General features: G+C 39.0%; 1 protein-coding gene across 1 annotated transcript in view; it reads left to right on the top strand.

Annotated features, from left to right (window-relative positions):
• The window catches only part of CNTNAP2 (contactin associated protein 2), a 1,606,913-nt gene that overhangs the window by 543,228 nt on the left and 1,045,812 nt on the right, over positions 1-17,873 (top strand). Inside the window, exon 3 of the mRNA XM_075921713.1 lies at positions 7,518-7,711. Within this exon, the coding sequence (XP_075777828.1) occupies positions 7,518-7,711 (194 nt within the window). The remainder of the gene's footprint in view (positions 1-7,517; positions 7,712-17,873) is intronic.

The following is a 17,873-nucleotide window of genomic DNA, read 5'->3' as shown; positions in this document are numbered from 1 at the left end:
TAAAAGAATATCCTTGTGACAGGATTGAGAGAAATCCTGTCCTTTGCAGGATGAGTGCTCCTGCAGGCTCTGTTAGGTATGTCTACACTACAGTGTTATTTCAAAATATCTTATTTCAAAATAGTTAATTCGAAATAAGTTATTTTGAAATAACGCATCTACACACAAAAATCATTTCGAAATACCATTTTGCTATTTCGAAATAGCGCATCCACACTGAGTGGACTCTGAATTGCATTTAAGGCTGGCCGGAACCAGTTCAGGACTTACTGTGTGGGGCTGCTGCCTGAGGCTATCTGAGGTCTGTGTTTAAAGGGACCCCTGTACCCCTTGGACAGCCAGTTCTCAGGTTTCCCTGCTTGCTTACCTACCTTGATGAGGGACAGCAAAGCATTTTGTCTGTGTGCCCTCACTCAGGAACCATAGCACTCTGCAACATGGAGCCAGAGCTGCCCCTGGGAACTCTGGTGCTTCTCTTGGATGTGTTGCTGTGAGCTTGGCTGCACTTTCTGCAGACTGCCATCCAGGAGATCCATTGGGGGCGGGGGGGGAGGGTAGGGGAGGACTGTCAGAATCCAGGAGACCCTGCGGGAGAGCTTCCACCGTGAGGAGCACTAAGATCCTCTTTGGTCTGCCCCACTGGGGGCTTGTGCCTCTTTCCTCCCTCACATCCTTCCACTTACCCCTCCCTAGCCTCCCTTCCTGATGTCAAATAAAAGACACGTATTTTCATAAACACAAACTCTTGTTATTTAAAAAATCTGGGGGCGGGGAGGAAATGAAACTCTGGTGAGACTGGGGAAAGGAGGTGGGAGAGGGGAGAAGAGACGGTAGGAGGGGGAAACCTGGGAGGAGGGAGCTGGAAGGGGGAATTAAGGGGAAGAAGGGGGAGAGGAAGCTCAGGGTTGGGGGTCTCACCGGACCAACTTGATTTTCATGCAGACCTGCTCCTGGGTTCACATGTGGTCTTTGGTGGCCAGGCTGGCAGCTATACTACCATAGACGGCCACGTATCTCCATCTAGTGCAGAGATCATGGATGTTGGGGGCATCCCCCCAAAGCTGAATAAGGTCTATGATCACCCTGGACCATGAAGGTGCCTGCCTTCTCTGGGAGCTGGCAGACTGCTCCTGGGAAGTGGTGGAGGGCTGACTGCCAGTGGCTTGCTGGCTCATGTTTTGGGGCCACTGGGTCAGGGGCAGTGACTGCTGGCTCTGGGATGGCAGGCTTGGAGCTGGCACAGCCAGAATCTACCCCTTTAAGGGCTCCGGGGAGTGGGGGATGGAGAGGAGTGTTCTTGGTTGAGGCTGGAGTGGCCACTAGGGCATCCTGGGAAGGCTGGAGGCCTTCTATTACTAAGTAAGTGTCTACACAGCACTTATTTTGAAATAGCTGTTTAGAATTTGGAGTTATTACTCGTAGATTGATGTTTACCAAATTCGAAATAAGCACTCCACTATTTCAAATTAATTTTGAAATAGCGGTTTGGCTGTGTAGACGCTAGGAAAGTTATTGCAAAATAAGGGCTGTTATTTCAAAATAACTTTGCTGTGTAGACATATCCTTAGTGAATAGAGGTGGGACATGCGTATCTTTCATCTGTGTTCCTTTCCCTCCCCCACTAACCCTTGTTAGAAGAAGGGTGATATAGGTGATACAGCCTAATGGCTTGAATTCAGAAATTCACCCTCAGGTTTGTATGAAGTAAGCAGGTAAAAAATAGGAAAAATCAAAATGTTCAAAAGTTTCTGATTTTTTTCAATTTTGTTTTTGGGTGAAAAGATTCCAAAACATAGTTACAGTTTGCAGGTCACCGGAAGGTTTGTTATCTGCACTAGGCCAAGTTCTGATTTCAGTAATATCAATATAACTGTGATAAGAATGTATAGTTGGGATGTAATTAGACTAAAATATAGGTTTTCTTTTGATACATGTGTGTACCATAAAATCTTCTTATTTAACTAAAGTTATAGTAAACATATTGTTTTTGAAAAATAACATCAGTTACATTACAGCAGATGAGTGTACTTATCAAACAATTATTTTGTTGGAAGGACATCAGTTTTACAGATTTATGTCAGTTATGCACTTCATAGTACCTTCCATACACTGACATATTTATATAAAAACTGAAAAAAATAAGGTTCTATTTGTAACTTCAACTTTTACCTTTATGAGTCTTTAATCATATACTATTTATTAAATAATGGAATATCCATCAATATAGCTACATTTAAAATATTTAAAGAATATTAAGTTTGCAAAGTCCAGCACTCCAAAGTTAAGACATGCCAAAATTAAGGTTGCTTCTCCAAGAAATGTCTTGGGTAAGCAGGTGCAGACTTAAATTTTGCAAAGGCTTATAACTTACCCAAGTTCAGGCTGATTTTCACGTGGACATAAAAAAGCACATCCTCCATAGAAAGGCTGCTCTCTGCAAAATTTTAAGTCCTTCTTCCAAAGCCAGGGGGATGCTACAGATTCTGGAAGAAAAGATCACCGGAGGGCTTTTTTATCATTTCAGAATGATATATTTTTGCTTCTACCCATGTTAGCAGAAATAGCTGCACTGTTGAGGCTGAAACATTCACAGAAAAATTCAGCCTGAGTCAGAAACCTGCCAAGGAAAAAATTAGGACTGACTAGTTTAAGTTTGGCAAAATTATAATCAATTGAAAAAAGTGTCTTGTAAAAATGGGAACTGTGAAGCTACAATAACCTATAGATATAGCATAAGTTTCAGTTAAGGCAGCATTGTAATGAGTATATAAGCTTCAAGACTTGTAAGACAGTTTCTTAGCTAAAATAAAAGAGACAGAGGACCAAAAAAGGCATTAGCATAAATAGTTAATCAGGAGTAAATGTAGATTGTAAGAGATTACAGAATAGAATGCTACGACTACGGCTACGGTGCTGACAAGTAATCACATAAAGCTAGTGTCAAATTATGTGAAGTGACCCTGAATGACAGCCTTAGGGCACACTGTCAAGAACCAGGGCCCAGGGCAGAGACCCCAAACTGGTTGTGTATTCTATAACTAGATTCCATTAACCCAGTAACAAGTTTGAACTCCTAAAACATGATAGTAGTCTTGCCATGGCGTCATAGTCTCCTGGACATGCCAGTCTATCTTTGTTATGTTAAGGGTACATCTACACTGCAGCACTATTTGCGGTATCCCAAAATAGCGCTTCTGTTATTTCAAAATATCTAGCACACTATTATGGCATCCCATTAAACCTTGTTCCATGAGGATTAAGGGATGTTTCAGAATAGCACTCTATTTCAAAATATACTTGAAATAAGCTACACAATTTGTGTAGCTCAAATTGCGTAGTTTATTTCAAGCTATGGATGTGGTATAGATACACCCTAAGTGATCTGGACTTAGCCTTTTCTATACAACTCAGCTTGTAGTGACACGACTGTGTTGACATAGCTGTGTCACTAAGGGTGTGTCTACACTACCGGGTTTTGTCGACAAAAGTCCACTTTTGTCGACAAAACTATACCTGCATCTACACTGCCGCTGAGTTCTGTAGACATAATGTTGACAGAACTCAGCAGTTTTGTGGACGGCTGTAAACCTCATTCTATGAGAAATAATGCCTCTTGTCGACAGAGTTCTGTCGACAGAAGGCATTATTGCATCTACACTGTCCTTTGCATCTATACTGTCATGTTGACAAAGTGGCTTGCTGGATGTAGTCTAGACGCTTTTTGTCAACAGAAGCTTTGACGACAGTGTCTGTCAACAAAACTTCTGCCGACAAAAGCCTGTAGTCTAGATGTACCCTTAGTATGCATCTATGCTGCACCCACAGCTCGAAATAAGCAACTCAATTTGAGCTATGCAAATTGCATAGTTTATTTCCAGTGTATTTCACAATAGAGCGCTGCTCCGAAATCTCCCTTAATCCCCATAGAACAAGTTTACCAGGACATCAGAATAGTGCATCTGTTATTTAGAAAGATATTTTGAAATAACAGGCATGCTGTCAAGACATAGAAAATGCTATTTAAGGAAACTAACAAAATACTTCCACTCTCAGTGGGCGGTGTTTGCTTTGTTGGCTGGAGAGCACACATGTCAAAAAAGGACTGTTCACATGGCACTTGTTTTGGGCAAAACTTTTATCTTTTGTGGGAGTGTTACTTGAATACCTGTGAATGGCAAAACTTTTGTTGTTTACTTGCCAGTATAGAAATAGCCTTAGTGTTAGTTGGTTTCTATACACCAAAGTTCACAAAAGATTCATTTGCTTTTTATACCAAAAGCCCAATCACTTACCTCAAATCAATTTGTTGCTCAGATCTCTTGCAGAAAAAAATGCTTGTAGTCAATCCTGTAAATAAGAAAAGAAGTAAACAGGTAAGGATACATAAACGAGTAAGTGTATGGTTTTGAAGTTATTAACATCAGCAGAATACCAATGCAACTGATTTATGTATATGCTAGTAAGTTTTAGATAAATGGACTAGTAACCTCTGGGAGAATGACACTCCAATATTAATAGAGTGAAGGAATACACATTTTAAAAAAAAGATGAAATCCTTACTGAATATATCTTAGACATCATGGTGTCAGTATAACATATTGTAAAAAATGTGTGCCTTGGAAGATGTAACTATTGGAAGGTACCTGACTGGTGACCATTGAAGATGGTGACGAGGAAGATGATAAAGAGGATGATAATGACGAACACTTCAGGTTGTTCTACAAGGGATTGTATTGGCCCTATCTTTCTTTCTGGGTTGGAGCATTTGTTATTTTTGCTAACTGTATTAACAAAAAGTATTAGAAATACAGAAGATTTTTTTTCTATTTGTGAGTATTTGCAACTGTGCACATTAGGGTTCTTAGCTGAACAGTTTCTAATAATATTGTACCTGATCTTGCAAAAAGAACCCACCATACTTTAGTGTTCATTGGGATTTCTTAAATAATCAATATAATTGTTACACAACATAGATCAGGCAATACTACATTAACACCATTATTTGACTCATATATATTTACAATTCAAATAACATGTAGTAAATTTTAGTACCTTGTGTTCTTGTGCACTTCAGAAATAATTAATTTGGGGGATATTTTAGGGGAATATCACTATTCTTCTTTGTATTGTACTGTTCAATGGATTAAAATAAATTACATGTATCCAGAGAGTATATTCCATGAATCCTAATTATAATTTTAAAAATGCAAAAGTAAAAGAAATAATAGAAATTAATCCGATTTATTCTGCATATTTTTATATTCTGTGATTAAGAGTTTGTAACTGGCATAATTCAATCAGGTTTAAAGGACATTTATTTAGTTCCATTTACACCTCTCATATCCTATATATAGTGGTTCAGGGACAGAGTACATTCACAGACACTTTACCATTGTGTGACATCATCTTTAGGTGTCACACAATGATAAACCTGTCCAAGGATATTTAGATTGATTGATGGATGGACTACTCTAGTAGATCCACAAATATATGTCCCTGATCCCTCAAAACCAATTCACAGAGAAAATAAAGGATGTATATTCTGTTTTATCATGGCCTTACTTATTTTCTGTGAAAAATCTAGTGAATTTGATTTTGCATGAATGTGAATAAATATTACCACAGATGCTTCAAATAATTATTTGAAATTTGCACATTATATTATTCATGTAAATGAGCACTAAACTAGCTCTCTTCATGATGGTGGTTACCCATAAAACCCTTTGAAAATCTCATAATGTCAGGCTAATTTGATGTTTTGAAGTGCAACCCAGATCAATATGTGGTTATATCAGCACCTACCCTGCAACTCCACAACCAGGTCATGCCAGAGATCAATCTTTTGATGTTCAAGTTAGCAGCTCCAGTCAGCACTGGTACAAATCAGTCTCAGTGATTATGCAATTGTTTACTTTCTCCAAATGAAAGGCTTTTCTTTGCTATCATAACTGGTAATTGCCCTGAGTGCTCCTGAGCAAGGTTTTGGCTTCGATTCCTATGGAAAATTATTTTGCCTATTTGTGTATGTGACCAGAGTTCTTTGTGGCTGCATTTGTGAGGTTTGTTTGCTTTATTTAATAAAGCCAGCCGATTGATCAGAAAGCAAAATAGGGGCTGCCCAGTAGGTCTGAGATGGAAATTTAGTCCATTTAGTAGCAAAAAGTAGTAGAAGTTACCATGTGGCAAATTAAACTGTTTTTCAGTACTGTATAGTACCTGCCAGATCCTGGCCATGTCTTTGGACTGATTCCTTGGAGTCATTTTAAATCTTTGCAGACTTTTTTCTGTATTGGAGTCTCACATTCAAGTATAAACATAATTATTCTCTGCTTTTCCCTTATGTAATACTTACAATTATTGGTATAATTTTACAAAATATAATTTTATAAAACGTCATCAGTTTCACAGTGCTGCACATTATCAGTGTCTTTTATTATCCTGCATATCACTAACTTCTATTTTCCCTTCTAATATTCTGTGCTTTAGTATAGTAAAGACTTGCCTCAATGCCTTGACACTTGGTTTTATCTATGCACCATTGTCCTTGTTTATTAAGATCAGTTCAATATAGTCTAGTGATTGAATAGCATATTGCTAATAATATTACTATCAAGTTAATTCATAGCCCCATAAAGAGTGATAATACATTTGCCAAGTATCAGTTAATGTACTCTGTGACATCCTGTACGCCCAGCAAATCAAAATCTGAGTCATCCCTGCAGCACCTTTCTTTTTTAACTAGTGTTGATAGATATTCTCTGAGGTCTATGCATTTCAGGGAAATGGTGAAAGTGACAAGGAGTCCTGTAGCACCTTATAGACTAACAGATGTATTGGAGCATAAGCTTTCGTGGGCAAAGACCCACATCAGATGCATCTGACAAAGTGGGTCTTTACCCACGAAAGCTTATGCTCCAATACATCTGTTAGTCTATAATGTGCTACAGGACTCCTTCTCGCTTTTGCAGATCCAGACTAACATGGCTACCCCTCTGATAGGGAAATGATGGACTGTTAAGAAAGGAAATTAGAGGTGCATGGCATTATTTTCTCCCATTTAATGAGTATAATATTTTTAAGTTGAAATAGCATTTAAAGGATATAAGGAATCAATAGATAGTCACTGATTTGCATCAACTAACTCTGACAAAGGAAGTTTATAGCAAATTGTTCAACTCTTAACAATTAAGTTTGACATGTACTAATAACCTCTAATTAAGGAAATATAAAAAGTCTCATTAGTACAGTACAGTAATGTGTGTGTTCACACCACATAACTAAAACACAAAAAGTTATAGTAATAATCTGATACAACTTGAAAGAAATTGAATGTCCAATGGCATATATAAAAATGACAATTTTTAGGTCTCATATTTCTTTTTTATATGTTTTAGTTGTGTCAGTGTTATGTTGTTCTCTGCTTACATCCAGCAGCTAGCATCTTTTCAATGTGTATGTGTCAAAAGCTGTTTGGATTAAGAGGTCTGGTTTGTCTCTCTCTTGTTCCAACTCAACAGGTGCTGGAGGCTGGTCTCCATCCGATAGTGACCATTATCAATGGCTGCAAGTGGATTTTGGGAGCAGGAAACAAATCAGTGCTATCGCAACCCAAGGCAGATATAGCAGCTCAGACTGGGTGACTCAGTACCGGATGCTGTATAGTGATACAGGGAGAAACTGGAAGCCATATCACCAGGATGGAAACATTTGGGTAAGTCACTGATGTAAAACTCAACCATTTTCTTGTAGAACTCACTTCTTTGAATGGGCTGACTGGATCCTCATAAAAAATATATATCTGCTATTGATCTCTATTGTGAGTGTAAGAAAGCATACAGTATTAACCAAAACATTGTAGGCTAGGATTAGGGTAGTTGACTGTTAGGGATTCCATTCCTAGATCCAGAAAAGCAATTTAGTCTTATGGCAACTCGCAGAAACTGATGACCAATAATGATTTATAGTTACTAATGTACAATATTGCTAAGTTCCTCCCTGCACTTTCTATTCTCCTCATTTTTCTCTACTTTATTCCCTGTATGTGGGGCCCTCAAATGGACCCATTCAGAATCAACTCCCACTGCCTTGATTTTCACTAAAATTGTCAATAGTTTTCTTGGTCATGAGTTCACCAGCTGTGGGATGTGATCTCTAGAACCAGGTCTCAGGGAGGTCAGTACAATGATCTCTTTCTTTGTGGCAAGATGGAAGGGGAAATAAAGCGAGGTGATTTCCAAATCTCTCTGTGTTGTAACATAAACGCATAGTATAGAAAAGGTTAAGAACTATTATTCTAGCAGAAATACAGTATTTGCCCTCTTGAGGGAAAAAATGGAATCTTTGCCATGTTACCTTACAAGCTAAGATAACTATAAAATGCTACTTTGATATTTGTAACATTCCTCATACTTCAGTATATTTTTTTGTATTAAATACCTGGGGAAAAATTGGCTATATGCTTGATTATCTAAGGCAATTGGAAAACCACTGTCAGTGACCATAGTAATTCTGGTTTTCTAGCTTTGCATTAAATGGATCCTATTTATGCCTTTATGCAAGACATGCATTTTGAAGAATACTTTGATTTTTTTATATTAAGTCATTGGACTAGATCCATGTGGCTAGATCTCCTGCTGATGTAAATAGACAATGAAGATATGCTGGTTCATACCTGCTCATGATGTGCCCCATTGTGAATAGAAGGGCAGGAGAAGTAGAGAATTCAGTTGTTGAGGTGGATACAGTGCCTACAAAATGGAGTGTTGCCATATTCTTATATATTGGAAGAGTTTATTAATTTTCTCCTAGAATTGGAAGCTGATTCCTAGATGCTCCAGGGAAATCCTGGATCAGTATCAACCTTAGATGAGAACTGAGTGTTGTATTAACTGCAGAGTGTTAGAATTGAGGCTCTGGAAGACGGTGGCATCCGCAGTTTTTCTGTGTTGGAAAACACAAAATCTTATACAGTAGACTTCCAATAATCTGGCACCTTTTGGACCTAGGTGGTGCCGGATTATCAGATTTGCAGGAGAATCAGTAGGTGCGGTACAGCTACACGGCTTAACAGCTGGCCAGGACAATCTCCCTCCCTCTCTCCTCCCCTTTCCTCTTCGTATTTCCTCCGTGCTGTAACCTGATCCTCCTCCCCCTCCCCTCCCCTTTCCCCTTCACTGAAGCAAAATGCTCTTCTCCATACTGTAACACGATCCCACTCCCTTCCCTCCTCCCCCAATCTTATGCTACCTTTGGTTACAGCCAGCGGGTGTGCTAAGCGGCAGGCTTTTTAATCAGCTGGTCAGGAGCGCTTGTCACTTTGATGCCGGAGTATCAGGAGTGCCAAACAGTTGGATGCCGGACTATCGGAGTTTTACTGTAGATATGAAGTGACTTTTGTGAGAAAAGAAAAAGAATGTATTGCCTTAGACTATTTGCATTCTATGTTAGTACAGCAAGCTTTGTTACTGCAGGCAGTAATGTAACTTTTGTTTTGGCCTTTCACCTGTGTCATGGAGTAACAATTAATTTCCTCCTGAAAAGTGTTTTGCCTGCAGAAGAACAAAGCTATTGCTTATCTTCCTCTCCATAAAGATAGTCACAGGAGAGACTTCCTCCTTTTCAAATATATACGTATGTAAGGCACAATGAGAATTTGGAATCCAAATTAAGTCAGTAGGTATTGTGTCTAGCTAGAAAGGTACTGGCCTTCGTTATAGGCAATACGATTTAATATTGTGTTTTTTTCTGAGAAAACTCAGAATATTAGGATACTTTTACTGGAGTCTTTTAAAATAGATATTTATCTTAAATAAACTTTACAAATAATGCAGAATAAGGAGGAAGACCTAAAAGGAATTCATTTCACATGTATGATACATAAAGGGTGTCTTTTTTTTTAAAACCTACAATATGATATGACACAGGGAAAAATTAAAAGGGAAGGAGGAAAATAGAAAAGAGGGAAAAGTGGCATATGTGAATTTTAGACTTTGCCATGTCTTTTTTATAGCATGAGGCCCATCTTCAACACACTTATGCATGTAACTTGCCATATGGGAATAGTCTCACTGAACTCAACAGATCTATTCATGTATGTAAAGCTGCTTACAAGTAGCAAAGTTTGCAGGGTTGACTAAGTATTTCAAAGATACATGGGCTGTGTCTAGACTGGAAAGTTTTTCCGGAAAATCAGCCACTTTTCCGGAAAAACTTGCCAGCTGTCTACACTGGCCGCTTGAATTTCCAGAAAAGCAGTGATGATCTCATGTAAGATCTGAAAGACTTTTACGCAAAAGGGCCAGTGTAGAGAGCACAGTACTGTTTTCTGCAAAAAAGCCCCGATCGTGAAAATGGCGATCGGGGCTTTTTTGCGGAAAAGCGCGTCTAGATTGGCCACGGACACTTTTCCGCAAAAAGTGCTTTTGAGGAAAAGCATCCTGCCAATCTAGACGCGCTTTTCCAAAATGCTTTTAATGGAAAAGTTTTCCGTTAAAAGCATTTTCGGAAAATCATGCCAGTGTAGACGTAGCCCAATGGAGTTTGAACCCCAATGAATTCCCCTCAGGAGAACAGCTAATAGACTGAAAAATATATAAAACAGAATAGTGTGATTGAAAGCTGACATGCTGCTTGAAGAAGGAAAAACTGCTCTCCTTGAGAAAGAAATCTTCAAACTTTTAGTTTTTTTTTGAAGCTTTGAATGTTTGTTTGCTTAAGTAACTGAGGGTTTGGGGGAAGTATTTTACTCTCAGAAAATACTGACCTTCAGCCAGAAAGATTTTTTTCCCCTTCCCTTTGTAAAAAAAAAAAACCAAGAACATTCTGTGATTTTTATGGATGATTATAGAGCCCTTAACTTTCATGTGAACCTGGGCCATCACCTGCAAAAACTTAGAATCAGAGATGTGACTTATTCACCACCCAGTGCCTAATTAACAAAACTGGATACCTATCTTCTCTTGGTGGAAAGCACAATTGTAGTCCAACAATTCACATCTACTAGGCACACTCAGAACATTTTTTCTTCATATTAATTTATCTAGTTTCTCTAATATATACTGCTTGCAGATTTACCTTATATAATCTGCTAGTGCCAAAACAGAGCACGTTTTCAAATTTCTTTTATTTTCATCCTGTTTTTCTGGCTCATCTTGGTTCAGTCTCTTTCAACATTCACTCAGTTACGTTAATAGTGAGGACTGTAATTTGGTGATTCTGTCTCATTTCTGTTTGATCTTATGTGAAGCAATCCCATTCCATGTACATCTGGGCTGTGTCTACACTGGCATGAATTTCCGAAAATGCTTAAAACAGAATAGTTTTCGTTATACGTATTTCTGGAAAAGGAGCGCCTACATTGGCAGGCTGCTTTTACGGAAAAGCCCTTTTTCTGGAATAGCGTCTGTGGCCAATGTAGACGAACTTTTCCGGAAAAGAGCCCCGAGCGTCATTTTCGCGATCGGGGCTTTTTTGTGGAAAAGACTACTGGGCTGTCTACACTGGCCCTTTTCCGGAACAGTGTTCCGGAATAAGGACTTATGCCCGAGTGGGAGCAGAATAGTTTTTCCGGAATAGCGGCTGATTTTGTACAGTAGAGCAGCGTTGCTTTTCCGGAAATTCAAGGGCCAGTGTAGACAGCTCGCAGCTTATTCCAGAAAAGCGGCTTATTTTCCAGAATAAGTGGCCCAGTGTAGACACAGCCCTGATATTTCTGGCACAAGTAATCCATTGTGTTGCTTTATGTTAGGAAAAGAGGAAGGTGCATACCAAATTTGCTGGTCCTAGCTCTTACTATTTAGGAGGAGTTCCTGAGCAAGCAGACAGATAAACTTTCTAAAATATACAGTCAATAACTAATCCTTTGGGAACGCCTATGGTTTGTTTTTTCTTTCTTCACTTAGCACAAGGGTATTAGAGTATAAACAAAACCAGGAAGACTTTCTCTCTTCTTTTCTTTTCCAGAACACATCAGAAAAAATAGCACTGAAGGTTAGAAACCAATCTGGGATTTTGGCTGTTATAATCACTTTAATGTAAATAGAAGTTTCTGGATCTGGAGAAGATAGCCTTTTCTTTTATTCATTGGACACTGGATTTTCTCTTTCTGGTTAAAAACAACAAACAAACAAACAAGTTTTGAAGAATATAAATAAAAAACCATTGTAGGTCCCAACATATGAGTCTTCTTTGAATAGTTTAAAGGGCTATTTTGAGCTCTCCCTGCCACACAATGCACTGACTTTATTTTTACTTGGACATTCACCGAGTCTCTAGTGCTGTGGTAACTACCTGTTGACTCTATGGACCACTAGAAGGAGTAGGGGACAGGTGTAAGGGATTAGACAATGGCACTGGGTCCTTAGGAAGTCATGCTGCCAGAGAGGAGTGGGAGCCAGTGTAGGGAGCATTATAAAGAGACAGACTATGGTGGTGGTCCAAATTCTTAACCATATAAACTGATTTATACTAGCTGGGGATTTACTCACCTGAGATTGATAGCATATGACCTTTCATTAAGATTCCCATATTCCTCATCTACACCTAAATTACAGTGTTCTTTGTCAATAGTAAAACTGAAAATAAAAGAGTCGGACTGTCACATTTTGGGGTGTAATTTAGATCGAAAGATCACAACACAAATGGAATTAGAATGCCTCCAAATGCTTCTGCTGTATGTGGCTTCCTGCCTGGGAACACACAGCCAGCACATACTTCCTGTTCTATATACCATTCAGCTCTGATTCCATTGTTTTGAATCTAGAAGCTTGCCTACAATTATCATAGACACACTCTGGTCTTTACTGGACTTAATTAATGATAGCAGGTGATCCCAGTGCATCCACAGTTGCAGACTTTCCAAAACCTGTATATTCTGCGACATCCACCTCTCAATATTTAGAGGTCTATTTTCTCCTTTAAAAAACAAAAACCAGCAGCAGGCTACATAAACTGGAGTTACATTCAGTTTAAATGCAGGATTGGTTTGGATTAGATTAAAAAAATAAAATAAGTATTTAAAAAGGAAGATGACATTTTAACTGAGGGTAAGTATGATAGATATGGTTACAAACAACTGGAAACACACATCTTAAAAGTCTAAAATGTAATCTAGCAAGATTAAAGAGCCATTTAGTGTCAAGATTTTCTCCCTGTGAAGGTATTTATACACTAGTCAAGTCATCTGTGAATTTTTTAATAAAGAGCTACATGTGTTTAGCGTAAGTCTCTCACAATAAGACAGTTTCTCTAGCTCTTCAATAGTTTTTGATTCTTTTCTACACTCTCTCCAATTTCTCAGCATCCTTTTAGATACATGGGCACCCAAGCTGAAGGCAGCACTCCAGTATCTGTCTCACCAATGGAAGGTGAAATAATCTTCCTAACCATATTTACAACTCTCATTTTTATACGTCTAAGTTCTTTTTTAACAGCACTCTCTGGGGAACTCACATTTAGTTGTTTATCCAATGTGACCCTAAAATCCTTTTCAGAGTTTCTGCTTTCCAGGACACAGTCATCCCATTCTGTGTTACTTTTCCCCCATGGAGTGGAAGACCAGAAGGGACCTCCAGTCCACCTGGTCTGATTTCCCATATGTCACAGGACACCAGTATCACCCACCACCCTCATACTTAATCTAGTAACTTAACTTAGCCTAAATCATGCAAACATGATTATGGGATGCATTAACAGGAGTGTTGTGCGGAATACATGAGAAGTCATTCTTTCACTCTACTCTGCACTGATTAGGGCTCTATTGGAGTATTGTGTCCAGTTCTCGGCACCACATTTCAAGAAAGATGTGGAGAAATTGGAGAAGGTCCAGCGAAGAGCAACAAGAGTGATGAAAGGTTCAGAGAACATGACCTATGAAGGAAGACTGAAAGAATTGGGCTCTTTTAGTTTGGAAAGGAGAAGACTGAGAGGGGACATGATAGAGGTTTTCAGGTATCTAAAAGGGTGCCACAAGGAGGATGGAGGAAAAATTGTTCTCCTCTGAGGCTAGGACAAGAAGCAGTGGGCTTAAACTGCAGCAAGGGAGGTTTATGTTGGACATTAGGAAAAACTTCCTAACTGTCAGGGTGGTTAAACACTGGAATAAGTTGCCAAGGGAGGTTGTGGAATCTCCATCTCTGGAGATATATAAGAGCAGATTAGACAGCCATCTATCAGGTATGGTCTAGACAGTACTGGGTCCTGCCAGGGGGGCAGGGGACTGCACTCAAAGACTCCTCGAGGTCCCTTCCAGTTCTAGTGGCCTATGATTCTATGATTCCTAAGGTGATACATGCTTTGTTCATGGGTTTTTTTTCCCACCAAACTTCCTTCTTGCCAGATATTGCTGACTTTCCCTCTGTCTGCAACCCCTGCAGCAGTACAAGGTGCTGGCTTTCCTTGTCTTTGCCTAAGTAGGTTTCTCATAATAGTTCCCATGGACTTCAACCCCTGCTTGGTTGAAAGGCCCACCTTTCTGAGCTTGCCAGAATTCTGGGCTCTTGTGCCTCTCTATTGATGAATGACAAAGGTGGTTTATATCTTCCAAAGTTCAATGACTTTGTTTCAGGAAGCAGGATATTTCAAGAAGCTTTTCTGCTCTTCCCTTCCAATGGACTACCAATCCATCTACTGATTTGTGTGTAAGTGGGGCTTCCATTAGTTTTAATTGCACTCTGCCTAATTTCCTTGGAGAAAAATAGATAACTGTTTTCTTTCCTCCCTGCGTAAAACATTTCTCCCTTTCTTTTGTCAAAGTCTGTATATTACAATATCAGGGTACATCTACACAGCAGGCAGTTATTTGGAAATAATGTCAAAATGCTGTCAAGCTGGGGGACTTCTTACTCTGACTTCTGTAACCCTCATTGTACAAGGAGTACGGGAAGTCAGAGGAAGAGTGTTTTCAATTCTGAAATAAGCTATTTTTAAATAAGCCACACAATAGATGTAGCTCAATTTGAGTAGCTTATTTCAAGTTAAGCCCTGCTGTGTAGATGCACCTTCAGTGAGCATGCTTACTTCCATATATACAGTAGACTTCCGATAATCCAGCACCTTTGGGACCTAGGTGGTGCCAGATTATTGGATATGTTGGAGTATCAGGAGGTTACTGCATATTCCTAACCCAATCCCTCTCCCCCCTCAAACCATATGATCAGATCCTGGAGCCGCTGGTACAGACATGCGTCTCCCTTCAGGCACTGGGGCACGTTTGCTGAGCAGCCAGTTTTTCAATGAGCTGGCTGGGACGCCGTGTGTAACCCAATACCTCCTCCCCACCAGAGCCAAACACTTCTCCTCCCTGCTGTAACCTGATCCCCCTCCCCTTCTCCTTCTCCTTCTTCTTCCCCTTCCCCTTCCCCAGAGCCAAACACTTCTCCTCCCTGCTGTAACCCAATCCCACTCCCTCCCCAGCCTTATGCTCAGGTCCTGGTACAGCTGCACATCTCCCTCCAGGTGCTGGGGCACGTGCGCTGAGTGGACAGTTTTTCAATAAGCTGGCCAGAATGCCTTGCATAACCCAGTCCCTTTCCCTGCTTCCCCTTCTCTTCCCCAGAGCCAAAGACCTCCCTCCCACGTGAGAGCGGATGACCTGAGTGGTTCTGGGTTCTGTCCCAGTTCTGTCAGGAGTGCTTGCCATTTTGATGCCGGACTTTTGGGAGTGCCGGACAATTGGGTACTGGACTATTGGAGTTTTACTGTAATTTAATACATTCTATTAGTCACCAGTGTGTCATAGGCTTTCAGGAAACATCTCAGTCATGATACTTTTGTAAAATAGTGATATTGTTATAATCAGTTGATTTGATTGCTTATCATTTGAGGTTTAAATCCTGTCTTTATAGACCTGTATTGTTTCTCCTCCTTCCCTGCTTGTTAGCTTCATAGTTTGGTTTACGTAATATGTAAATTGACGTTCGTTGTCTCTTCTCCTCAGCTGGAATGGCCAAAGAAGCCAACACATTCCTGTCTCTGCGGAAGACCTTTTTATCAATTGCCCCAACATGCATAGGTTAAACATATCTTAGTTATGATTGCAGCATAAATCCATAACCCTTAATACAAACTGTGTATGTACATCATGCAAGAATGTTAATTATCAGAGATTTATTTATTAATTGTCCAATGTGATATGATAAAATGTCTCTTAGATACAACTTATAACATGTTAGGTATAGTCAGTAGGTCAGGTGTGACAAAAGTTGATGTGACACAGACATGAACCACAAATGGGCCTCTATTTCATAGGGAGAAAGGAAAATTGAAGTATAGACTCCAACAAGTATAAAGCACTAACAATATCAAATGATACAGACAAGGGACAAAATATGAGGGATGAAAGGAAATAAAGAAGAAAAGCTAGTTGAGGGAGATGGAGAGAGTAAAAAGATCTCAATAAGAATAAACCATCATAATCTGCATAAAATGTTGAAATGAGCCCCTTTTGTATGCATTAGTCAGGGGAAAAAGAAATTCTATAATTACCTGCTGGGTAAGAGACAAATCAAAAGACTTACAGTGAGACTGTGATGGGCAAAGTGCTTTCAAGGTGAATTTAGAGTAAGTTTCCCATTTATGTTAAATACATTTTGTGTCCCCACCACTCTTGGGCTTTGGGATATTTTCAATTCCCATGAATTTTAATAACATGACTGAATGTGCCCTCTTTACATAAAAATGCCGAGCAACTAGTAAATTCTGATCACCTTTTCTAACTATAGTCTTATATTCTGAATTTCTAATTTAAGAAAACATGAAGTTTTCCCACATATGTCAATTTACTGGGATGTTTCATATTGATATAATATATAGGTAACAGTATAGATATATATCTATATCAACTATATCCAGCTATCTGTCTGCAAAATACATATTAAATGTGTTTCTGTGTTTAATGTTGTTCCTCTCTCCTAATCCAAAATAGATGCCTTAAGTGGGTCATATTAATTTTGCTGAATTCAATGCAAAGATGTCCTACATTGTATAGTGCTAGGGTGAAAGCGAATGCTCAAAACTTGTGAATTTACTGCAGTGCAGATCTTATGAATATACTGCAGAGAGGTACAATGGCAATAGTAGGCCTATCCTAGAGAAAATTGGAAGACTCTAGCTATTTTTATTCCATTCATTTGGAGGGTATTTATATTTAATAGCCATTATCATTTTTATTTGACTGTGCAAGTATAAGTCCTGATCAGCTCTCTTCTACTATCTCGTTTTCCTATTCTTGAGGACCAGGAATACAAGGAAGCAGCTTCTGAAATAAGTTTGAGCTAGGTTTTCTTGGGAAAGGCAGAGTCAAGATATCTGACACACAAACTGAGAATCATATTCTGCAATTGATCATATCCTGTTCAATCCTGACATCTGTATGATGCCACTAATATAGCCCTGGACTAAGTGGCTGTTACTGTCATGGGGAGTTGGTTCTGCTTTTGCCAGGGCTAAATTTGAGACACATGCAAAGGTTTTGACCAATGCTTATTCACTGTTAATGATAGAACTTGAGTCTCACCCACTGATGGAAAGAAAAGGAATGTTTTTCATCCAAGATATAATATATATGAATTGAGCACAAACGTAATACTGTACATAATATTTTTCATATTGGTTTTCTAATTCACCTCTAATTTCTTTTCCAGAACCATTTGTTTAAGTGAAGACTAGCTCTAGTCTTTTTTTTTTCCAATTTCTTCCTTGTTTAAAAAAATATATATTTCCTACTTCAAAATGTAACCCAAACTTCTTGGAAGATACATGCAATGAGTTGATCTCCACTCTTACTATGCAGAAAAGTCTGATCCTACTTAGAATTTGAATAGAACAGTTTCTATATTGAGGAACACTGTCACAGTATGCCCCTATAAAGACAAAAC

The sequence above is a fragment of the Pelodiscus sinensis genome, chromosome 2 (assembly GCF_049634645.1).
Source record: "Pelodiscus sinensis isolate JC-2024 chromosome 2, ASM4963464v1, whole genome shotgun sequence".
Classification (NCBI taxonomy): Eukaryota; Metazoa; Chordata; order Testudines; family Trionychidae; genus Pelodiscus; species Pelodiscus sinensis.
The sequence above is the reverse complement of the archived record's forward strand: the minus strand, read 5'-3'. Positions and strand labels throughout refer to the sequence as shown.